General features: G+C 43.4%; 2 protein-coding genes across 11 annotated transcripts; one reads left to right on the forward strand and one right to left on the reverse strand.

The window, feature by feature from the left end:
- Window positions 1–2,473: 2,473 nt before the first annotated feature.
- c17h6orf89 (chromosome 17 C6orf89 homolog) lies at window positions 2,474–12,377 on the reverse strand. Of its 10 annotated transcripts, none has more exons than XM_021568738.3 (8): window positions 12,223–12,377; window positions 11,220–11,588; window positions 10,725–10,890; window positions 10,460–10,608; window positions 9,933–10,081; window positions 9,461–9,596; window positions 6,165–6,288; window positions 2,474–5,980 (listed from the first exon to the last, which is right to left on the reverse strand). In XM_021568738.3, exons 2-8 carry the CDS (start codon window positions 11,406–11,408, stop codon window positions 5,898–5,900), a joined length of 996 nt encoding a protein of 331 aa, XP_021424413.2. In that variant the 5' UTR covers window positions 11,409–11,588; window positions 12,223–12,377; the 3' UTR covers window positions 2,474–5,897. The 10 variants fall into 10 exon arrangements, 8 of the variants coding, with proteins under 8 accessions (XP_021424413.2, XP_090061438.1, XP_021424412.2 ...); XM_090205312.1 differs by having other exon boundaries at window positions 11,220–11,648; window positions 12,223–12,361; XM_021568737.3 differs by having other exon boundaries at window positions 2,830–5,980; window positions 10,442–10,608; window positions 12,223–12,373.
- A 227-nt stretch (window positions 12,378–12,604) lies between these two features.
- Window positions 12,605–23,964, forward strand: LOC149975924 (ADP-ribosylation factor-like protein 8A). Its single transcript, XM_090205313.1, has 7 exons — window positions 12,605–13,071; window positions 19,837–19,917; window positions 20,093–20,166; window positions 20,278–20,371; window positions 21,326–21,393; window positions 21,700–21,770; window positions 22,861–23,964. The coding sequence occupies exons 1-7, from the start codon at window positions 12,949–12,951 to the stop codon at window positions 22,914–22,916; spliced, it is 567 nt and encodes a 188-aa protein (XP_090061439.1). The 5' UTR covers window positions 12,605–12,948; the 3' UTR covers window positions 22,917–23,964.
- The last annotated feature ends 1,098 nt before the right edge of the window (window positions 23,965–25,062 follow it).

The following is a 25,062-nucleotide window of genomic DNA, read 5'->3' on the forward strand; positions in this document are numbered from 1 at the left end:
GCACTGTGTTAACAAACCTCCAAACGAGCTTCAATGCCATACAACACTCCTTCCGTGGCCTCCAACTGCTCTTAAGTGCAAGTAAAACTAAATGCATGCTCTTCAACCGATCGCTGCACGCACCTGCCCGCCCGTCTAGCATCATTACTCTGGACGGTTCTGATTTAGAATATGTGGACAACTACAAATACCTAGGTGTCTGGTTAGACTGTAAACTCTCCTTCCAGACTCACATTAAGCATCTCACATTTCCAATCCAAAATTAAATCTAGAATCGGCTTCCTATTTCGCAACAAAGCCTCCTTCACTCATGCTGCCAAACATACCCTCGTAAAACTGACTATCCTACCGATCCTCGACTTTGGCGATGTCATTTACAAAATAGCCTCAAACACTCTACTCAGCAAATTGGATGTCGTCTATCACAGTGCCATCAGTTTAGTCACCAAAGCCCCATATACCACCCACCATTGCGACCTGTATGCTCTCGTTGGCTGGCCCTCGATTCATATTCGTCGCCAAACCCACTGGCTCCAGGTCATCTATAAGTCTTTGCTAGGTAAATCTTCGCTTTATCTCAGCTCACTGGTCACCATAGCAGCACCCACCCGTAGCACACGCTCCAGCAGGTATATTTCACTGGTCATTCCCAAAGCCAACTCCTCCTTTGGATGCCTTTCCATCCAGTTCTCTGCTGCCAATGACTGGAACGAATTGCAAAAATCACTGAAGCTGGAGAATTATATCACCCTCACTAACTTTAAGCATCAGCTGTCACAGCAGCTTACCGATCATTGCACCTGTACACAGCCCATCTGTAAACAACCCAACTACCTCATCCCCATATTATTCTTTTTTTTGCTCCTTTGCACCCCAGTATCTCTACTTGCACATATATCACTCCAGTGTTAATGCTAAATTGTAATTATTTCGCCACTATGGCCTATTTATTGCCTTACCTCCCTAATCTTACTACATTTGCACACACTGCATATAGATTTTTCTATTGTGTTATTGACTGTATGTTTGTTTATCCCATGCATAACTCTGTGTTTGTGTCGCACTGCTTTGCTTTATCTTGGCCAGGTCACAGTTGTAAATGAGAACTTGTTCTCAACTGGCCTACCTGGATAAATAAAAGGTGAAATAAAATTAACATACCTGACAAGCAACCTCACTCACAGTAGACTGGAAACACATTTATTTATAAATATTATCCTAACATTCAGCGTCTGACAGATGTCACGACGCTAGCCCTCTAGCAGAGATGTGACCCCCCTCCCCCCTCCTTAGGAGGGGGCAGTTTTTGCAACAGCTCCATACATTCCTGGCAGAGGCCCTCTTCTCCCTTGCAACATGCAGTATGGAGAGTGTCACAGTAAGACAAAGGGACTCTCCCGCCAAATACTCCTACCTCCCGAATTGGAGAATTAAACGTTATTCCTAATTTAGAGAATGTGGAAATAAATGGTCAGTGGAGAAGCCAGCTACGACCCGGTCTGTTTTGTTTCATGTTTGTGACCTCATGAAATACAACACAGCCACATTACCCTAACTCTGTTTAGACAGGTTCCTCAGTTATGAGGCTTGCATCTGAATGTGGGATAAAATGTCTAACGAAGTATAAGAATACTTTTGAAAAGATAGTGATTTCGTCTTCTAAAATGAAAATCTTTGTTTTTGGTAACTTGTGCCCAGTCAGTAACCACGCCCAAGTGAATAGACATTGGTTGGATATGATGAACCAACCCCTTTTCCACTCTAGAATATAAGCTCCTGTGATGAAAAGTCACCTCAGTTCCAAATACCGTGAGGTCCTCATGTTTAAAAAGGGCTAATTGTAATTTCCAATCTACAGGCCAGAACATGAGCTTGCTCCACACTTGAAATGGTATGAACTCTGAACTATTGATCACTCAAGAAGTGAGTCCTAGATTACAGCCTAACAGACTGCAGCTGAAAAGGTAGCAAATCTAGTAAGAACATTGACCCAGAAGAATCAACAAAGGACAATGGCGACATCAACTGGGCAAACCAAAGCCCAGTTGGGCAAACCAGCTCAACTATCGAAGGCAGCTTCACATAAATACAATGCATTACCTTTCTCCGAACGAGAGATCATTAGTGGCATAGGTATTTGTGAGAATAGCTTCCCATGTCCGATTGTGACCCATTCCTTAGTCTTCCTTCTGAACCTCCCCTTTATTATCTCTGAATCTATCGTGTTATAACAAAACTCTTTTTGTTTAGTCCACTAGGGATGGTATTTACTGTATAAAGTTATTATGTATTGTATATTCTGTAATTGTTTAATTAGTTAGTAAATAAATAATTGCGCAAATGTGGATGGATGATTCATAGTAAAGGCTGAGTTCGTAGAGGACCAAGAATTTTACAACTTTCAGATGAGACTGATATTATGTAAATAATAATTAATGACTGATTGACTGCTATTGATATAAAAGACCATGTATTTAAAAAAAATGATTTCACCTTTATTTAACTAGGCAAGTCAGTTAAGAACAAATTCTTATTTACAATGAAGGCCTAGGAACAGTGGGTTAACAGCCTTGTTCAGGGGCAGAACGACAGATTTTTACCTTGTCAGCTCAGGGATTCGATCTAGCAACCTTTTGGTTCCTGGCCCAACACTCTTAACCACTTGGCTACCTGCCACTATTTAAGAATGGATTTGGGAGATAGCCACTCTATATAAACAAACTCTTCCGTGGTGCCCCAGGTTATTAACGAGTGGCTTAATTCAAATCACATAATCGATTTGATAATAGCTTGGCATCACATTAAAAGAAGCCAGAGACGACACAGGGGTGCATGAAAGCAAACTATTTGATATAATGCTCTCTGATTTTAAGATCCAACATGGAAATTATTGCACATTTTATAACATCATGATTTAAAGGGATATCAAAAATACAATAGTCAAACTAAAGTGTTGATTTCCATGACACCTATTAAGCACACACAACCAAAACAAGTGTCCAATTCTTGACTCACATTGCAATTTGATCATACAAAACTATTGTTCAAAGCCAATAAGAAAAGGTTGAATTGCCGCTTTCACCAAAGTAATCACATTTAAAGCCAGTGATATACATTGCCCCGTTTTCAATACAAAGAACCCACAGTGGACTGCTTGAAGGACACCAAATTAAGTAGCCTTGAGCTTGCTAACAGAAAAAGAAAATAAAACAGGCAGAATATTAGCTACAGATAGTATGCCAGATAATGTGATATAACCTATTATAAAAAAGTCTCTGGTTACTGGACCCCAAAAATATTTGGTTATATCACATTATCTGGCATACAATCTGTAGCTAGGATAATATATGCAATGACATACAGTGCACTATAAGAAAGGCGTGATATGAAAAAGGCAAGCTTGAACTCAAGGGAAATGTGTCAGGTTTAGGAAGGAGGTGATATTGGTTGGTCAAAGCCGAGGGCCTTGAACCACAACTATATTTTGAGTGTCAAATAAGATGTAATGGTAAAGATATCTCACCCACCCAACTGGGTTTCAGACAGGAGAGAGAAACCGAGAGCCACTTTGTGTGGATTCTAATTTATATCCACCCAGAGAACTTTGATGGGTGGATATAAATGGCATGTTATGGAAGGGTGCAGAAACTTTTTTGCTATTTCACTTGTTTTTGAGAAACTTACCCCAGAAACTTACCCCTTTAGATGTACACATGAAATTGTCTCAGCAATTTCAATATTATATTTTGGATAAGTTCCTCAAAAACAAGTGAAATCGCAAAGAAAATGTCTGGACCCTTCTAACATGCCATTTAAAGATGTTTTTTTTTTAAAGATTTGGTAAAAAAAAAATATATATATATCGAACTTCTTCAATATACTATTTTTGGCACAATCCTCAGAGTTCATTCAAAGGAGGGAATTAGACATGTGTACTACCAAAAGAACAGATGCATTCATAGTATGTATTATGCAATATGGCAGTAGTACATGCCAATGCATCCACAGTCATGAAGAGATGACAATAACAACCACTTAATAGCTTAGGTTCCAGTACATGGACATCATTTGAACTTGAAACAATAAATAATGATAAAAGAAGGCAGCTCCAACAGGAAAGCTGAAAAACAGATTCATTTAAAATGTTAAAATATAGCTTAACAATAAGGCCATAATGTGACAATGGTCTATAACCCTATAAACACTATGTTGACAATAGAACCGGATCAAATCTCTGAACATCGATAGTCCATGTCGCTATTCACATAATAATAAGGAATTCCCCCCAACCATGCCCACAAATTGGGGAAAACAAAACGTATTTCCCATTGACCCCCAGTGTAAAAGAGCCAACTTTGTTATCAATTTTTTTGGTAAACAGAAATAACAAAACATAGAGAAAATCTGCTGTGTTGCTCAATGTACATGTAACCAGGTCAAAAATCACGACCAGCGGATCCAAATGCTCCCACACAGGGAAATGGAGCCTGCGAGAAGAGCCCTGTGGCTTCAGGCTATTCTCGGCGTGGGAGATGCGGGGACCTGGTGTCCAAGTAGGCTAAAAGGTATCTGTGTGTGGAAAACATTTAATCATCGGTAAGACATTTAACTTGTTTAGTATAGTCCGTTTGTAACGCCACTCACTACTTTTTTGTTTGTTTTGTCTTGTTTGTCTTGGCTAGCTTAATGTTCCGGTCGGTAGCCGGTAGCACTCACTCAGCTGCTAGCACCATCATGTAAAGGCGCATGAGGGAAGCCCTAGAATATTAGTTTTTTTTTCTAAGTAGTGAGAAGGCGAGCAATGTTGAAACAACAATAAAATTGCATTTTAAAAATGTTTTGGCTCTGAACCAATGGGGTAACCTAGGTAACTACAGGCTGTTTTCCCCATAAGCGGCAGGGCCGCAAAGTTTTATCTAATAATGACTGGGACTATAGCGTTAGTGACAAAACAACAAACACTGTGACATCACTAAAACAAACTCTGGCTTGTTAGTGCTCACGCGGGAGACTGGATGACAGGGGAAAAAAGCATTGACAAAACAAAAACAGTTAGTGAAAAGAACCTTAAGAAATAGCATTTCAGTCTTTCTGAAATTATGGCACAAGCACTTATCATCAACTATATATTAAATACAATATCTGCACTTTCAGTAATCAAATGCAATTCCCTAAACTGACAAATCAATTTCATACATCCTCCTAACCAACTGTCATTGTTACACTAGCAGCGACATGTTGAACTTAGGTGATGAATACGGTCCGGTATAAGAGTGAGTAGATGAAGGGAGGGCAGAGCCACAAAACTGTCCCATTTTTCCTGTTGTGGCGGTGTGATTTGATCACAACTAAAAAACATAACCAAAACAATCTTGAACATTCCAACTGAACAAAACAGAGGCAACACCTTCTGATGTTCAAAAAAATTAAATCAGTCACTCTCTCCATTTTTCCTCTGAGGCAAACAGTCCGAGTTTGAGAACATTCCAGCCTCTTCCTCATCGAGACACACACCTCCAAGCCTGAGAGTGGTCGCTCCCTGCTTACAACCATCCTGTTGTCTTAGATCTGCGAAGGGATATCAACAAAGAGGCACAAGTAGGGGCTAGAGAGGAGTTTGGTATTAGGCCAGAGAAGGGTAGGGGAGATGAGAGGTGTTCAGATTTCTTTAGTCTATATTGTGCCTGTGGTGAGTGTGCTTTCCCATACCTAGAGGAGGGCGGGACTAGCCTGCAAGGGACGGTTAAAAGGTTCCAATCACACTCGGACTCTACAGGAAGTGATACTCAGCCAGTATGCAGATGTCAAGACCGGAATGGAGTTTCAAGAGTTCTGTATGACAGAACCCTTCACTCTCTCCCTCTGTCTTCCTCCCATTCGGTTGTGCCTCTCCTCCCTCAGAAAGTGGAGCCGTCACAAACTATGTTTTGGTCTCGGCCGGGGAACAGCTCCATCTGCCAGTAAAGCGGGTCAGCGTACACTGGCAGGGTCAAAGCACAAAGGTCACAATGAGGTCAAACTAAATGCAAATTTGTATAGGTCTAAATCAGGCTTTGGTTACTGCCTAGCACAAAGACACAATTCAAATAATTAACTAACAATGGTTACAGTATACTTACAATATTACACAGTATACTTGCAGTGTGTGTGTGTGTTCTTCTCACCCATATCTCCAGGTCCCAGCCAGAGATTGAAGGAGCTGCAGTGTTTCTGACAGTGGTGGACCGGGAGCACTCTAACTGTGGGCAGGCCCTCTCCTACCACCAGCCAGCCCAGCACTCGCACCCCCTGAAACACACACGCACAATACCACTGTAACAGCACACAGCTGAATCAAGACAAACACCATAACAAACATACAGTGCCTTCGGAAAGCATTCAGACCCCTTGACTTTTTCAACATTTTGTTACGTTACAGCCTAATTTTAAAATGTATTTGCTAATAAAAACAAAACCTGAAATATCACATTTACATAACTATTCAGACTTTGTTGAAGCAGTTTTGGCAGCCATTACAGAATTGAGTCTTCTTGGGTATGATGCTACAAGCTTGGCACACCTATATTTGGGGAGTTTCTCCCATTCTTCTCTGCAGATCCTCTCAAGCTCTGTCAGGTTAGATGGGGAACGTTGCTGCACAGCTATTCAGGTTCCTCCAGAGATGTTCGATCGGGTTCAAGTCCGGGCTCTGGCTGGGCCACTCAAGGACATTCAGAGACTTTTCCCGAATCCACTCCTGCGTTGTGTGGGCTGTGTGCTTAGGGTTATTGTCCTGTTGGAAGTTAAACCTTCGCCCCAGTCTGAGGTCCTGAGCGCTCTGGAGCAGGTTTTCATCAAGGAGCTCTCTGTACTTTGCTCTGTTCATCTTTGCCTTGATCCTGACAAGTCTCCCAGTCCCTGTTTCTGAAAAACATCACCACAGCATGATTCTGCCACCACCATGCTTCACCGTAGGGATGGTGCCATGTTTCCGCCAAGACGTGATGCTTGGCATTCAGGCCAAATAGTTCAATCTTGGTTTAATCAGACCAGAGAATCTTGTTTCTTATGGTGAGAGTCTTTAGGTACCTTTTGGCGAACTCCAACTGGGCTGTCATGGGTCTTTTACTGAGGAGTTGCTTCCGTCTGGCCACTCTACAATAAAAGCCTGATTGGTGGAGTGCTGCAGAGATGGTTGTCCTTCTGGAAGGTTCTCCCATCTCCACAGAGGAACTCTGGAGCTCTGTCAGTGGCCATCTGGTTCTTGGTCACCTCCCTGACAAAAGGCCCTTCTCCCCCCAATTCTCCCCCCCACACACACACCTTTATTTAACCAGGTAGGCTAGAACAAGTTCTCATTTTCCACTGCGACCTGGCCAAGATAAAGCATAGCAATTCGACACATACAACAACAGAGTTACACATGGAATAAACAAAACATCGTCAATAATACAGTAGAACAAAATAAAACAAAAAGTCTATATATAGTGAATGCAAATGAGGTAAGATAAGGGAGTTAAGGCAATAAATAGGCCATGTTGGCAATGTAATTACAATATAGCAATTAAACACTGGAATGGTAGATGTGCATAAGATGAATGTGCAGGTAGAGATACTGCGGTGCAAAGGAGCAAGATAAATAAACAAATACAGTATGGGGATGAGGTAGGTAGATAGATGGGCAGTTTACAGATGGGCTATGTACAGGTGCAGTGATCTGTGAGCTGCTCTGACAGCTGATGCTTAAAGCTAGTGAGGGCGATATGAGTCTCCAGCTTCAGAGATTTTTGCAGTTCGTTCCAGTCATTGGAGGCAGAGAACTGGAAGGAAAGACGACCAAAGGAGGAATTGGCTTTGGGGGTGACCAGTGAGATATACCTGCTGGAGCACGTGCTACGAGTGGGTGCTGCTATGGTGACCAGTGAGCTGAGATAAGGTGGGGCTTTACCTAGCAGAGACTTGAAGATACCCTGTAGCCAGTGGGTTTGGTGACGAGTATGAGGCGAGGGCCAAACAACGAGAGCGAACAGGTCGCAATGCTGGGTAGTGTATGGGGCTTTGGGGACAAAACGGATGGCACTGTGATAGACTGCATCCAGTTTGTTGAGTAGAGTGTTGGAGGCTATTTTATAGATGACATCACCGAAGTCAAGGATCGGTAGGATGGTCAGTTTTACGAGGGTTTGTTTGGCAGCATAAATTAAGGATGCTTTGTTGCGATATAGGAAGCCAATTGTAGATTTAATTTTGGATTGGAGATGCTTAATGTGAGTCTGGAAGGAGAGTTTACAGTCTAACCAGACATTAGAGTTTAGAGTTTAGAGTGTGAAGAGGGGGTTGACTGCGGCAGCTTTCCAATCTTTGGGAATCTCAGACGATACGAAAGAGGTTGAACAGGCTAGTAATAAGGGTTGCAACAATTTCGGCAGATCATTTTAGAAAGAGAGGGTCCAGATTGTCTAGCCCGGCTGATTTGTAGGGGTCCAGATTCTGCAGCTCTTTCAGAACATCAGCTATCTGGATTTGGGTAAAGGAGAAATGGTGGGGGCTTTGGCGGGTTGCTGAGGAGGGTGCCGGGCAGTTGACCGGGGTTGGGGTAGCCAGCTGGAAAGCATGGCCAGCCGTAGAGAAATGCTTATTGAAATTCCCAATTATAGTGGATTTATCGGTGGTGAGTGTTTTCTAGCCTCAGAGCAGTGGGCAGTTGGGAGGAGGTGCTCTTATCCTCCATGGACTTTAGTGTCCTAGAAATGTTTTGAGTTAGTACTACAGGATGCAAATTTCTGGCCTTAGCTTTCCTAACTGCCTGTGTATATTTGTTCCTAACTTCCCTGAAAAGTTGCATATCACGGGGGCTATTCGATGCTAATGCAGAATGCCACAGGATGTTTTTGTGTTGGTCAAGGGCAGACAGGTCTGGAGTGAACCAAGGACTATATCTAGTCCACACTCCGATTACTCAGTTTGGCCTGGCGGCCAGCTCTAGGAGTCTTGGTTTCAAACTTCCCCAGATCTGTGCCTTCAAACAATCCTGTCTCGAAGTCCTACGTACCATTTTTTTGACCTCGTGGCTTGATTTTTGCTCTGACATGCACTGTCAACTGTTGGACCTTATATAGACAGGTGTGTGCCTTTCCAAATCATGTCCAATCAATTGAATTTACCACAGGTGGACCCCAAGTTGTAGAAACATCAAGGATGATCAATGGGAACAGGATGCACCCGAGCTCAATTTCGAGCCTCATAGTAAAGGGTCTAGTGTAAATAAGGTAACTGTTTTATTTTATTTTTTATACATTTGCAAAAAATCTAAAAACCTGTATTCGCTGTGACATTATGGGGTATTGTGTGTACATTGCTGAGGATTTTTTTAAATCCATTTTAGTATAACATAATGTGGAAAAAGTCAAGGGGTCTGAATACTTTCCCGAAGGCAACGTACATGCTTGTCTATTTGGACTTCGTTAGAGGCCAGACTCACTCTGCTCTGAGAGTTGGCACTATGCGTGACCAGGCAACGCTGCAATGTTGTTCCGGCGCTGTCCAGTAGGGGACATAGCTCAGCCTTGGGGAACAGCCACCTTAACACCTTCTCTCTGGCCACAGATGTAAACCTCCTAGAGAAAGAAGGGGAGGACACTGACAAATGCATCCTTATTTTCTTCCTTCCTTGAGACCTGTTTACTAAATCATATGCATTTGTGGGTGTGGTTGGGTTTCTCTGTGTGTGCATATCTGCACGCAAGTGTGTGTGTTTGTATCTATATCACATTTTATTTGTCACATGCGCCGAATAAAACAGGCCTTACAGTGAAATGCTTACTCACAAGCCCTTAACCAACAATGCAGTTAAGACAAATACCTACAAAAATAAAAAAAATAAAGTAACAAATAATTAAAGAGCAGCATATATGCGTTAGTGTGTGCATCTATATGTGTAAGTGTGTGTGTACCAGAGCAGGGTGAAGTTTGCTGGGCCCTGTGGAAAACCCTCGTCATGTGACAGTAAGTTGTCCTTCTCCACTAGTATACTCATGGAGCCGGAGTGCGCGGAGTAGAGCTCCTCTAGCTGCTGCCTCTGCATGCACAGATACTCCCCACCCTGCATAAAGACAGGGGACAGACGTCGGCACAGGGCAGAAAAGACTGCCGATGTTAGCTAAATGAACTAGCACAATATGTATATGCTGCATGCTGTGATGGACCTGTAAACAATAAGCAGACTGGACACTTACTTTCAGGTACATTGTTGTTTTTCCAGTCTAACTAAGATTTTCAGTCTAACAAAAACATTTCCTTTCAGTGATATTGCTGTTTTGCTGTTGAACTAAAATGTATATTTGAGTAAATTTGTATGGTGTTAGTGTTTCAAGTTTTATTAGCCATACAGTATGTACGGGACACGCATGGTATACATCGACCAACGAAATGCTTACTTTAAATTCTTACTTGAAATTCTTACTTGCAGTGGTGGTCGTACCTTAAGCAGCACATGTTGTGGCCCCCTGCGCATGGCTACAGACTCTCTGAGGGTCTCAGGGACCTCCAGCACAGAGGAGACCTCTGCACAGCCAGAACAGTTGACCAGGCCCTGCCGCAGAGGCCCCACACTCCACCACTCATGGAAACCTACAGGAGAGAGACAGTCCGGAAGCTGTTATTACACACACACTGGCTAGGAACAAAGATCCATCTATAGTGAACAACTAGTGTTTAACATAGGTATTTTCCCTCAGTAGCTGTACCTTGCAGGTTGTACTTCTTGGCGATGGGCAGAGCTAGTAGTCTGACATGGCTGAGGGGGGAGGACCAGTTGTGTCCCCCCGTGTACATCACACCTAGCTGGGGCCGAGTCTGGGGGTAGGTGAAGGCCAGCACCACCACCAACAGAAAGCCTACCGCTACCACAAACTACAGTAAGGAGATGAGGACTGTGAGAGGATGGTTGATCAATGCAGAGATTGACATTAAGGGTAGTCTGGTCTTGCTGGGTCCTCCCGTGTGTAGGTGAATAGCCACTTTACATTTTCAGGCAAGTGATCATAATCTTCCGGCAACCAAAAAAATGCTCCTGACTTGCTCAATGGGGTTCAAACCTTAATGACCTTAAACCTTAATGACAATCCCTGCAATGTGCTTTTGATATGTTGACTGGCATATGATTAGCTGATGGACATCGAAAGTCCCATTGCTTGATATATGATCTGTGGCCACCACGTGTGTGTGTGTGCACATCTTACCTTGATAGTGGCTCGAAGGATAGGGAATTGTGGCGGGTCTCGTCGAGGCTCGTTGGTCTCCAGGACTTGTTTGATAAACTTCTCGATCTCCCTCTCTGACATGCCATAGCGATACCCCGACTGGCGGAGAATATCGATGCTCTCTGACAGCTTGTCGTAGATGCAAGGCTCACTCAGCGTGGTGCCCATGACAAACGTGGTCCAAATGAATCAGGTCAACAGTTATTTTAGAAGGGACAGTGCCTCTAGTCTTCGGTTTGTTGCTGTGTAACTCATATTCCCTCGGAGGTTGGGAAAAACAGCACTTCCAAAGCCCCAGACAGAAGTTACACAAACAATCCAGATGATATAGCGGAACTTGGCCTTGGACTGTGGTCAAAAATATACACCATGTCAATGTCAACACAAGCATTCAGAGGCCCACATGAACTGTAAGCAACAACAACAAAAAATGACATCGAGTTGAACTTCGTTGACGCGTTCTCTACATTTGTAGTTTTATGTTAAGGACATATGTCTCTGCCTGCTTAGATGTTGTCCCAACGTTTTCAACCTCTGAATTGTTTGTTGATATTATTGTCATGCGCACATAAATTGAACCTTTAAACTAGGCAAGTCAGTTAAGAACACATTCTTATTTACAATGACGGCCTACCCTGGCCAAACCCTAACGCCGCAGGGCCAATTGTGCGCCACCCTATGGGAATACCAATCACGGCCGCTAGTGATACAGCCAGGAATCGACCCAGGGTCTGTAGTGACGCTTCTAACACTGAGATGCAGTGCCTTTGACCGCTGCGCCACTCGGGAGCCCCAGTGAATCCAGAAATGAGTGTCAGTTGCAGCAGTGGGGTGAAGAAATAAAGCTAGCTAAGTGGCTAGGGTCAGATATTTACGAAAATGAGTCTCTGCTAGGGTTACTAGCTAGCTAACTTAGCTACTAACAGGTGTAGATATATTTTATAAGATCAAGTCATTTGTCAAACAGTGACCACAAACTCACCGTAATTCACGGTTAATGTGCAATTACAGATCCACTATGTCTTGCTCATATTTAGCTTCGTGTCGACCAACCAACCTTTCCCCACTTTTCTTGGTGCTTGAGAATTTGCGATGTCACTTGACTTCCCTGTTTTACAGATTCAACTTGAGAGTGTCAACATCAGATTCGAGTAGCAAAACTCAAGATTGATGTTTAAATATAATATAATTAGTACAATTGTATGGATTAAAACTAACGTATATTCTTACTCTTGTTTGTCTTGTATTGGTAGTATTTGTTTTGCATGTATAAAATAATTAAATAGACGAATCTGCCTGGCCACAAAATGTTATATTTAGTGTAATATATCTTATCAACCGGTAGAGGGCGCACTTTCCAGAGTGAATCGGTTTTACACCTCAGTGATCGCAACTGCAGCTACTCATACTTGCTCCTTTCATCAAAGCGCCCCTTTCCGCGCTTTGTTTCGTGGATCAGCTGTGCATGGATCTAAAACCCCACCCGATTAGGAAGGAACGAAGGGGGGAAAAAGCAATAATGACCGCAAGAAAATAAGAGGCTTTAAAAACAATTAACATTCTGTAAGGCGTCTAATCAAAACATCGCCGTTTATATTGCGACCCTTGAGGACTGAAACGGGTCACATCTTCGCATTCCTCCCATCTGATAGCGGCAGCGAAGACATCCAGTCAGTTGATATTTTGCTACCCTAGCCACACTCTCAAGATGATAGCCCTTTTTAACAAGCTGTTGGACTGGTTTAAACAGCTATTTTGGAAGGAGGAGATGGAGTTGACACTGGTCGGTCTGCAGTATTCGGGGAAAACCACCTTCGTCAACGTAATAGCGGTAATTTCTCAGTTTACTCGCTCCGTCTGTGTGTGTGCACCGATTACGATGGGAACAGACCTTTGCACAAAGTAGCGGTCTCGTGATTGAACCGCTGCTCCTCCTTTCAATTGGTACAGTGTCGCAGCATTATTCGTAATCCGGACCTTTTCGTCCTGGCTAGAAACAAATAGACTGTGTGTGTGTGAATAATGTCTAGATGTAATTGAATAGGACGATATGCTAAATTAATTGGCCTATATGATTTATTGAAGGATGGAGACTGCATTTACAACCTTGAAATGGTGCACGGTTATTTCATTGTACACCAGAGAGTGTATATGTTACACATAACCTAGATAATTATGTGCAGTAAAATGTGCTGGGGCTAAATCCGCCCAGGAATGTCCAAACCAAGGTCTTGGATTAAGATGCTGATACTGCTTACATGAATCTATGACAAGGAACTAGAAAAGGCCAAGACTAGGACCAGAAATGACCAAGGCATAGGCCTACATTGGTTGAAGTACTTTTACACACTGCAGGCTACACCAGGCCCTAAAATAGTGTATCTCTCTGACATACAGCCAGTAGGTCACAGTTGGGCTGTACATTCGATATTGGCCTCCACTCTGACTGTTCATTGTATCACCCACTACTTATTTGCTTCTACTTTGTGGCAACAACAACAACCCTTTCCCCTGCTCCATTGCAACACTGTATCAAGCCTCTCACCAGCCAGCGTGTGATTGTAGTGATATCCTTGCAGTGTGGTATGTGGATGGGTGTATAATGGCTTGTACATTCTACAGGTATTTTTGTATGAAGAGGACATGATTAGCCTATCTTTATTCAAATTTGTGTTAATACTGTAGGTGTGTGTGTTCACCCCTCTACCAGTGCTGATGAGTATCCCCTCTGCGAACACACACAAAACCAGGCTGTGCAGAAGAAGGTCATGTGTATAAATTCACCTGTTTTATAGAGCGCATAAATTAAACCTGGACTTTACCTCCTTGCATCTGCCTGCTCCAGCTGAGCCCAATCTCCCAGCCCTATCTAGGTCCCCTAGCCTAGCAAGCTGCCTGATCTTGCGAGCTTACATGAATGTTCGCTGCACGAATATGCAGTAATCAGCCTTATGAGGCTACCCAGGCCCTGCCTCAGACCCTGCCCTTGCTCCTACCCAACCTGAGCCCAATCCTCATCCCCTGCTCCAGCCCATCCCCAGGCTCAGCTAGCCACAGCCGATTACCCAGCCTCAGCTCATTCCACTGCCCCATTCACAGCTCCAAGTCCAGCCTCAGCCGATTTCCCCAGCACCATCACATCCCCATTTTCTGCCCCATACTCAACCCATTCACGGCCCTGTGCCCATCCCCCAGGCCCACTTAGCTTAGGGCTCTCAAACTCACTGTCCGGGGCCATATCCGTCTGGTTTCACAGACCGTCCAATTCCCAACTTCCTGATCCTTGTGGTGTATCTGTTGAGCTGCCACAGGTGGCAGTGAGTGGGGTTGTCCTGTCTTATTGGAGGAGTGAGAATCAGAAGGCTGTCAGCTCTGGCCCTGGCTCCCCACTGAGTGCTAGACAGGGACTTGGGAAGATGGTGATTTAGTGACTCATCCTGGTTTGTCAGATCCTCCCATCTGGCAGTTTTGTGTCTCGTCTGTCTCATAACAGTCCCAGTGAGTGGCAGTTAAGTGTCCTTATCCGTCTGCTTCTATTGCACAACTGAAGGCCCAGAGTCTAACTCAGCCATGCTCTGATCAGTATGCACAGGTTATGGGTGACTGCAGTATGATCACTTAGTAGGGAAGTGTATTGTTAATGGTGTGGTTTTCTAACTTTTTGGGATGACACTTTCAGATAGAGATGTAATGTATAGAGCATACATGGCGTTCTGTTCCATTTTAAGACAGAGGGAATCATATCAGTTCTAGACATTACATTTCTATGTCCAGGTTGTTGTGAAAGCATTGAAGCCATATCCCACTCGTACTAAGAATCCAAGTACAGATCTGTAGGCTAGGCTATAGGCTATGTAACAAGATGGCGCCGACAGACATGGCCGCCCTTTTTTGGGTGTTATTTCTTACATTATTGGTGCAGAATGTTTCTTGCATTATTACGTACAGCCAAAAATAACTTTTGTATATTAGATCGGCAGTCACTCACCAGCATTTCGATCAGAAAGGAGACTTTCCTGAATTGGATCTTTTGTTTGTACCCCTGAGGGAATTTCTCTCATCCCAGGGGCTGCTCAAAGACGCCATTGATGGAAAAGACATATGGAGTGGGCTTTAAGTCTGACTCAGGATGCGTACATACCATCCACCGCTTCCGAGTATATTACTCGCTAATATTCAGTCCCTGGACAATAAAATAGCCTAGCTCCGGGCGAGGATCTCCTTCAGGAGAGACATCAGAGACATACAGTGCCTTGCGAGAGTATTCGGCCCCCTTGAACTTTGCGACCTTTTGCCACATTTCAGGCTTCAAACATAAAGATATAAAACTGTATTTTTTTGTGAAGAATCAGCAACAAGTGGGACACAATCATGAAGTAGAACGCCATTTATTGGATATTTCAAACTTTTTTAACAAATCAAAAACTGAAAAATTGGGCGTGCAAAATGATTCATTTCACAATTCCTGACATTTAATCCTAGTAAAAATTCCCTGTCTTAGGTCAGTCAGTTAGAATTTGAAATGTCAGAATAATAGTAGAGTTTACATACACTCAATTAGTATTTGGTAGCATTGCCTTTAAATTGTTTAACTAAGGTCAAACGTTTCGGGTCGCCTTCCACAAGCTTCACACAATAAGTTGGGTGAATTTTGGCCCATTCCTCCTGACAGAGCTGGTGTAACTGAGTCAGGTTTGTAGGCCTCTTTGCTCACACACGATTTTTCAGTTCTGCCCACAAATGTTCTATAGGACTGAGGTCAGGGCTTTGTGATGGCCACTCCAACACCTTGACTTTGTTGTCCTTTAAGCCAGTTTGCCATTAATGTTGCTTCAATATATCCACATGATTTTGCTTCTTCATGATGCCATCTATTTTGTGAAGTGCACCAGTCCCTCCTGCAGCAACGCAACCCCACAACATGATGCTGCCACCCCCGTGCTTCACGGCAAAATACATTTGTGGAGTGGTTGAAAAACAAGTTTTAATGACTCCAACCTCAGTGCACGTAAACTTCCGACTTCAGCTGTAGCTGCTGTACACACCTTTTCTATTCATATACTGTCCATAATGTCTATACACACCATCCATATATATATATATATGAGAGAGATTTATTCCGGACTCTGACATTGCGCGTTCTGAAATGTCTTAATTATTTTCTTTTTTGGATTTGTGTGTATTATTAGGTATTACTGCAATAGAGCTAGACACATCAGTATTTCACTGCACCTGCGATAACATCTGCAGAATATGTGTACGTAGCTAATCAAATTTGATTTATGTACAAATATGTTTTCATATAAGATGGGATAAATTAGGTGAGATACCCCCCCCCCCATATAGCAGACTGGGACCGACAGAGCTAAATGCAATCTATTATAGCTAGGGCCCTTAGTCTTTTCTAGGGCCCTTAGTCTTTTCTAAGGACCTTAGTCCATGTGACCTGACCAGGACAACCTCAAGGCCTAATTCCTTTCCTGGTCAGGTCATGCAGTCAGGGGAAAACTCAGGACCCCAATTATATCATCATCTCTAGACAGGGAGTGACATTATGCTTAAATGGTATCTGACTTAACAATGAGTTCCATGTGACGTTGATACAATGTTGTGAGGTTTTGTGAGGACAATGGCCCTCCTTGACAGTTTTCTCCTGAAAAAAATCAAAGGGCTGCTCTGGCATCCACTGAGATTTTTAGATTTTTATTATTTAACCAGGCAAGTCAGTTAAGATCAAATTCTTATTTACAATGAAGGCCTAGGAACAGTGGTTTAACTGCCTTGTTCATGGGCAGAACGACAGGTTTTTACCTTGTCACCTCGGGGCTTCGATCTAGCGATCTTTCCGTTACTGGCCCAGCGCTCTAACCACTAGGCTACCTACTCTGGGATCCTCTCCAATATTTAGGTCAGATGTTGTTCAGTGGTTATGAAGGAGGAACAAAGGCCTTGCTTATTTCCTCCCAAGTTGATATGAAGTCACTCCATGATCAAAACAGTAGGCTTGGCTGTAGGCAAATCCTATTGACCTTTTTACATAGGCTCCCTGTTTGGGGTTTCTATATACAGGAATGTTTGCCCTTTGGAAAAAAAAGTGATTTCTGTAGTTTCACTATCATTTCATTTGGACTGTTATGGAAGTTTACATCTTAATCTTAGGGATTTTGGTCAAAATCTCAGTTTTGATTGATTCCATGTGAACTTTGAGCTCACAATCTTTGCATTGGGACATACGCAGCGTTTGCATTAGGAAATACACAACAGGCAACGCTCGCCACATTTGCGTCCATTGATCCCAATTGATCGTCGGGCTGTTTCTTATTTGAACTACACAAACGGGCTACACACAGTTCAGATAGGCCTACACACAAGTGTATGAACCCCCTGCCTGCCTCTGAAAGTCTGTGAGAGACTTATTCCCTTGGCCGAACAGGTCTTTGCTAGTAATGTGTCAGTCTGGCTGAAATATAGTTCCAGGTTGCATTAGTCTTGTCTGAGACACCTCTACAGCATGATCAGGTCAACACCTCGCCCCCGGGACGACGGAAATTACACTAGTCTCAGGACCCTATAGAGTGAAAGTGTAATATTGATGTCAAGTAGAGAGAGGGCTTTGTGGCCTAGTGTCCTACTTTTACTTAGTATACTTTATTTAACCTTGCCTCAACCGAACTGACTTCATGAACAAAGTGCATCAGGTGGTGGTGTGGAATAAGCTTGTTTTGTAATGATGGCACAAGGACAACCGCAGTGGATGCTCTTTAAGTTGTTCATTTAATGGGCAGCCGTTCCCTCTGCTTCCTGTTTTGCTCTCAACTCGAAAAGGTTGTTCGTCAGAGAGAGTACAGGAGCAGCACTCCGACAGTACAAGATGAAGGCTTTCTTCTTGAGTTAACCTGCAAGCGCCTCAAATGGAGTCTTTTTTTTTCATAATGCATTTTACTCATATTTTCACTATTGGGTTTATATTTGTAAACTGATTTTAGACCTGGAGATTAACACGACACTACCACTGGGAATGTTTTCAGCTGAACTCGTGACGTTTTCCTGAAAGTTGTGTTGTCTAGGCTGAACTCTGGAGTCAGCATTCTGCAGATTTAATGACTCGTCAGAAATGTCAGCTCCGAGGTGGAGCTTCTCCTAGGTACAGATCAAACATCCACTTTCCCTCCCCGTTACTAACCTTAAAAAGGGGCAATCTGCAGTTGCTACATCCATTTTTGGAATTGTAAACGAATGATATGTACTCATTGATTCTTGAAGAATATAACTTATAAATGCCTCATAAGCTTAGTTCAACTGTCGTACCCCATCAGAAACCCATATGTGTGTGTGTGTGTGTGTGTGTGTGTGTGTGTGTATGTATATGTATATATATATATATATATATAAGTAAATGTAAACAAACACTATATAGCCTCAAAACATGGTTTAATCTATCACTTTGATATCATGGATGGTCAGTCCTTGCACCCACAGCTCTGTCTATGAATTTGAGAGTAGTTACATTTCTCCAGCCCCTTCCCTCAGCTTTTTATCGAAAGAGGCGGGGAGGCTCTTTGTTACAGTTTCAACCAATGGTTTCCCCTTTTAACATAAGTGGGGGGGGGGGAATGCAAAACGGATCTGAGATCAGATTCTAGAGTCAACTTCAACCCTGCGCCCGAAATGTCAATCTTTTTAAAGTCCTAATAGCCTTGTCTTCCTGTCGGACACAGTGACACCTAGCGTGAATTTGACCCAATGTTTCAGCGTGGAACCTGTCTACTATTTCAGTGAGTTCTAGTCCGCTTACTCTCACAGCGGTAGTCTGAAACAACTCCATATCCGTCTTGATTCTTGATGAATATAACTTCTGAATTCCTTGTGAGATTAGTTCAACTGTCGTACCCCTTTTTTTTTTAAATGTCATTTTTATTCTCCTCTGTATGTGAACTGTAGCGCCTCAACGTATGTTTAAAACTATAACTTTGATCTCATGCGTGGCCAGTCCGTGCATCCAGAGCTCTGTCTATGAATTTGAGACTGGCTACATTCCTTCAGCCCCGTCCCTCAGCTGTTGACCAAATCTGTGGTGGGCGGACTGCTTTCTTGTCGCTTGCTTGAACCGCACTTTTGCCCCTTTTATAGAAAGACCTATTGACAGAATCATTGGTATTACTACCTCATTTGATAATGTTAGCTTCCCTTTAGTATAAAATAGAAAGTGAGGCCTATTTCGTTGTATCCAAAGGTGGCTAGATAACTCACTGATCCTGCTACATGAAACACGCTACCACCTTGCTTTCAGGTGAGAAACAAAGTACATGGGCCTATCCACTGTGCACTGAGACCGGAGTGTGTACGGTACAGGAACCCCATTTACTCTTCTTCATACACACCTCCCAGGATGCATCTGATGACGTACCCTGGGGGAGTGTGATGAAAGTGCTGCTGGCCGTTGGGATCAGGTGACTTGCGGCCATGTCTCTGAGTTACGCATCATCGTCCAATATGGCTCATAATAATGATGAATGTGTCTGCTGAACGGTACTGCGTGTCTAACGGTCGCTCTCTCTGTCTGTCCCCCCGTCCCCCCCACCCCCCGTCCCTCCAGTCAGGACAATTCAGTGAGGACATGATCCCTACAGTGGGCTTCAACATGAGGAAGATCACCAAGGGCAACGTCACCATTAAGGTCAGAGCGTCAGACCTGATGACGAGAACAGAGGCAATGTTTTGATGATGAGCTGGACTTGTCCTTGGTGCTCATGCTGATAGTGTGTATTACGCGTCAGGTTACGTGAGACTGAGAGCGAGTGTGTGTGTGTGTGTGTGTGTGGTTTGTACACTTACAATCCATTGTTCCCCAGCTGTGGGATATCGGGGGTCAGCCTCGATTCCGGAGCATGTGGGAGAGATACTGCAGAGGAGTCAGTGCCATTGTGTGAGTATACACACACACACACACACACACACCCTCATCAGAGATCCATGTACCCTTTTTACCTTTCACATGCAGTAATACGTAATGCTGAATCTCTCTCTCCTCTCTCAGTTACATGGTCGATGCTGCAGACCCAGAGAAGATTGAGGCCTCGAAGAATGAACTACACAACCTACTAGACAAACCCCAGCTACAGGGGATCCCAGTGAGTACAGCCTTTTACAAAAATATGATATTGGTATCGGTGTGTCGATGTTACTGAAGAGGTCAAGATGAGTGTAGGTGTCGTGGAGTACGGAGGTATTGGGCGGCAGAGGCTCACCTTGACCTGAGCTGTACACAAGTCGAGGGGCGGGGGTAGGAGAGGAAGAGAAACAGTAGAGGTTTAAGAGAGACAGGGGAGAGCGACGAATGGACAGAGCAAACAACTGGGTGGTTGAGCGTTGCAGATTTACTAGCATCTCCAGGGCTAGTGCCGTAGCAGTGCTGGAGGTAGGGAGGGATGGAGGCGGGGGAAGGACGGAGTGAGGCATGGAGGTGGGGGAAGGACAGGGGGAGGGGATTGTGTGTCTCTGTCTTGGGCCGGACGTGTATTGACTGTGGGGGGGGGGACCATTAGCAGACCTGGGCAGTGCAGTGAGATCCAGACAGGATGACAAGTGATTCTCAGAGTATTGTTAGTGTCGGGTCATCTTTAAACACACCACTGCTCTCATAGACATGACGATAGGGGCCTAGAACACAGGGATGGATGACACGAGTCACATCACACATGCTGCTGACTGGGGTGAGGACATGTTTATTTAAAGCCGTGGGGAGTGTGGCTGTCAGCCATTTTAAATGAGAGAGGGAAGATGGATAACGTTGTTCTGACGCTAGCTATTCCCCCGCTCACACCAATTATCTTTAGCTGCCTTTGTTTTTCCACTAGCAGATATTGGTTTCCAACTGTTATTTGGAATGTGCTCTAGTTACTGTGTTACAGCGTTAGCCTGTGAAATGTAGTTCACAGCTCCAAGTGGACTACACAGCTCTAGTCACAGTGTTATAAAGCCTGAGGATTCTATTGTTAAATGGCATTGGGTTTGCAGAAGAAAAGCCTAAAAGCAGGTGCATTGGCACAGGCAAAATCACTCATGTCATTTCCGTTGACTCTCAGGTACTGGTTTTGGGGAACAAAAGAGATATTACGGGTGCCTTGGATGAGAAGGAGCTGATTGAAAGGATGTGAGTATGGGAGCTCTGCCTTTTCCTTTAGCATGATTTTCATTATCTACTGTGTGGGTCTCTGTCTGTGTGTTTGTCCTTGTCTGTGTGTTTGTCCTTGTCTGTGTGTTTGTCCTTGTCTGTGTGTCTATGTCTGTCTGTGCGCCTGTCTGTGCGCCTGTCTGTGCATCCGTCTGTCTGTCTGTGTGTGTGTCTGTTTCTGTGTGTCTTGTCTGTCTGTGTGTGTGTGTCTGTCTAGGTGTCTGTCTGTGTGTCTATTTGTCTGGGTAATTTAAATGTTCTCTCTTTAACATTGCCCTCACACAGGAACCTGTCAGCCATCCAGGACAGAGAGATCTGCTGTTACTCAATCTCCTGCAAGGAAAAAGACAACATTGGTAAGAAAACAAATGGTTAAATGATTCCGAGGGGTTGGGTTAAATGATTCCGAGGGGTTGGGTTAAATGATTCCGAGGGGTTGGGTTAAATGATTCCGAGGGGTTGGGTTAAATGATTCCGAGGGGTTGGGTTAAATGATTCCGATGGGTTGGATTAAATGATTCCGAGGGGTTGGGTTAAATGATTCCGAGGGGTTGGGTTAAAGGATTCCGAGGGGTTGAGTTAAATGATTCTGAGAAATGATTCCGAGGGGTTGGGTTAAATGATTCCGAGGGGTTGGATTAAATGATTCCGAGGGGTTGGGTTAAATGATTCCGAGGGGTTGGGTTAAATTATTCTGAGAAATGATTCCGAGGGGTTGGGTTAAATGATTCCGAGGGGTTGGGTTAAATGATTCCGAGGGGTTGAGTTAAATGATTCTGAGAAATGATTCCGAGGGGTTGGGTTAAATGATTCCGAGGGGTTGGGTTAAATGATTCTGAGAAATGATTCCGAGGGGTTGGGTTAAATGATTCCGAGGGGTTGGGTTAAATGATTCCGAGGGGTTGAGTTAAATGATTCTGAGAAATGATTCCGAGGGGTTGGGTTAAATGATTCAGAGGGGTTGGATTAAATGATTCCGAGGGGTTGGGTTAAATGATTCCGAGGGGTTGAGTTAAATGATTCTGAGAAATGATTCCGAGGGGTTGGGTTAAATGATTCCGAGGGGTTGGATTAAATGATTCCGAGGGGTTGGGTTAAATGATTCCGAGGGGTTGAGTTAAATGATTCTGAGAAATGATTCCGAGGGGTTGGGTTAAATGATTCCGAGGGGTTGGGTTAAATGATTCCGAGGGGTTGGGTTAAATGATTCCGAGGGGTTGGGTTAAATGATTCCGAGGGGTTGGGTTAAATGATTCCGAGGGGTTGGGTTAAATGATTCCGAGGGGTTGGGTTTTCAGTTGTACAACTGACTAGGTATCCCCTTTCCCTTTTTAATGTTATGTAATTCCATAATAATGGCCTGATAACTATACCTTTTTATACTTTTTGTGTCGTTGGGAGTAATTGAAACAAACAAAAACAATTTGTGTTTCTATCTTCTGGCAGATATCACACTACAGTGGCTGATCCAGCATTCCAGAACCAGGAGGACAACAACATGAGGCCTCAACTTACTGGATGAGCCCCCCCCCCCCCTCCTCCTCTCCCCTGCAGGACCACAACTCCAAGACCAACCGTACCCCTCCTTCTCATCTCCTCTCCCCCTCCTTTCCCTCCGCTCCTCCCTTCTCTCATCGCTCTGGTTCCATTTCTAGTCCCTTCGTTTCACTCCTACCCTCTTGGTATACACAGATCTGAGAGGATTGGATAGGTGTGAGCAATATGTCCGAATATGGAGCCATCACCACAATGCTTCTAAATGTCCAATTTTCTCGGATCTGCGTACATGGAATGAGTAGAGGCTAAGAGAAGGGGCTGTCCTGTCATCTTCAGCTCACTTTCCTTTTCTTTTTTTTCTTTAGCTATCTAAGATCCCTACATTTTACTCTTTAAAAACACCCGCCCCCCCCTACGTGATTCTGTTCTTGTAAAGAGTGTGAAAAATTATGATTTGCACTGTTTGAATTGTTTTGGTATGCATTTTTTTACACCGTGTACTTCAGGCTGGATAATGTTGACTCTTGACAGTCACCCACTGAGTAGTTATTGTTTGCATTGACTGTTGTTTATTTTGTTTTTATATATATATATATATATATATATATATATATACTATACTTGTACAGTGTGGGTCTGATTGGATGAGATTTGGGTCAATGAGGTAATATATTTTCACTTGCTCAAATGATTCATGTTAGCCTGTCATTCAAAGTTAAAACTACTCACACAGACACTCACTCATTCTGTCAACTAACCTGTAGCTTCACAGCTGTTCCCATAGCGACATGGTGGCCATTTTGGCTCTTAACCTGATCAGGTGATCAGCTCTGACCAATTATTTGTTGAGATTTATTGGATACAGTCATTTCTCCTTTCTCTTGCATGTTTAACCTAACTGAAAGGAAAAGCATTCCACTACAATCTGAAGGATTTAATACACAGGCCAGCTCACAAGTTAGCAAAACTGAGATATATATATATATATATGACATTACAGGAAATTGTTCCATGTTGATGCAACATAAATCAATAAAGTTTCACGCAGGTTCGATATCCTTGACAATAAGTAAACCAATGTGACGGTCTTAAGCAAACATGTACACCTTAGTGCTGCTTTTCAAACCGCTTGTCTCATATCACAGTCAACGTCTGTTCCAATTCCAAATGCAAAACAATGTAATATAAGATTTGATATCGTGTTATTTGGGCTAGATTTGGACCCTGCTTTGAGTTGTACATATTCTCACCAATATCAGTTTGCAACATTTTACTTGAACCCTCCTTTTAAAAATCCTACGTGACACTGTCTCGTATAACATGTTTATAAGGCCAAATTTGACTCTTAGTGTTTAGGTTTTCTCTTCATGTCTTAACTTTTGAACATAACCACCAACAAAAAAAAGATGCAATACAACAATTCAATACTAAAATCAGCAGTATGCTCTTTAAAAACATCTCATAGAGCACAGAAAGGATGTAACGCACACAATATCCAACTTGTATATTTTTTATCCGATTATTCACTCCCCTGAATATGAATCTAGCCATTGCCTCCACTAACAGTTCCTCCCTGTTGGATGTGGAGGTTTCAGCTCAGCCTTTAGTTTAGTGCCATGTACTGTACTTTAGCTATAGGGTGCATACTAGTAGTCTACTGTTGCTTCCCCCCCCCCTTTTCCCCTTTCCTACATTCACACAGATATGAAAGAACTAGACTGGTTAAAAGAGGCATCCATCCACCATATTGCTTTCACACGTCCTCTCTGTCCAGATCATTTCAGGTTGAGCCGTGGAGTTGAGCCGAGGAAGTCCATTTTAGAGTATTGAGATGCATCCCTGGTCCCGTTCTTCACTTCAACGCCACTCTATAGGCTTAATACCTGTTTAAGGTTGCTAGTCGTTATTTGAAGTTGGACGTTTGCACCTGACAGAATGTACCATGGGTGAATTGGCTTGTTTAACACAAAGTAAAAATGGTATTGTCTCTAAAATGAAGTGAAAGGTGTAATTTGTTCCACGATGCACCTGGCTACAGTGACTGACAGTGATGTGTTTCAGTGTTATTGGTTAACAGTAACGGTACCTCTTCGTCTTGGTTTCTCTGCCTGAGAATAGGAGTCTCTCACCTTATGCTGAACAGGCCTGGTT

This window comes from Oncorhynchus mykiss, chromosome 17 (assembly GCF_057628025.1).
Source record: "Oncorhynchus mykiss isolate SJ-2025 chromosome 17, ASM5762802v1, whole genome shotgun sequence".
In the NCBI taxonomy this organism is placed as follows: Eukaryota; Metazoa; Chordata; class Actinopteri; order Salmoniformes; family Salmonidae; genus Oncorhynchus; species Oncorhynchus mykiss.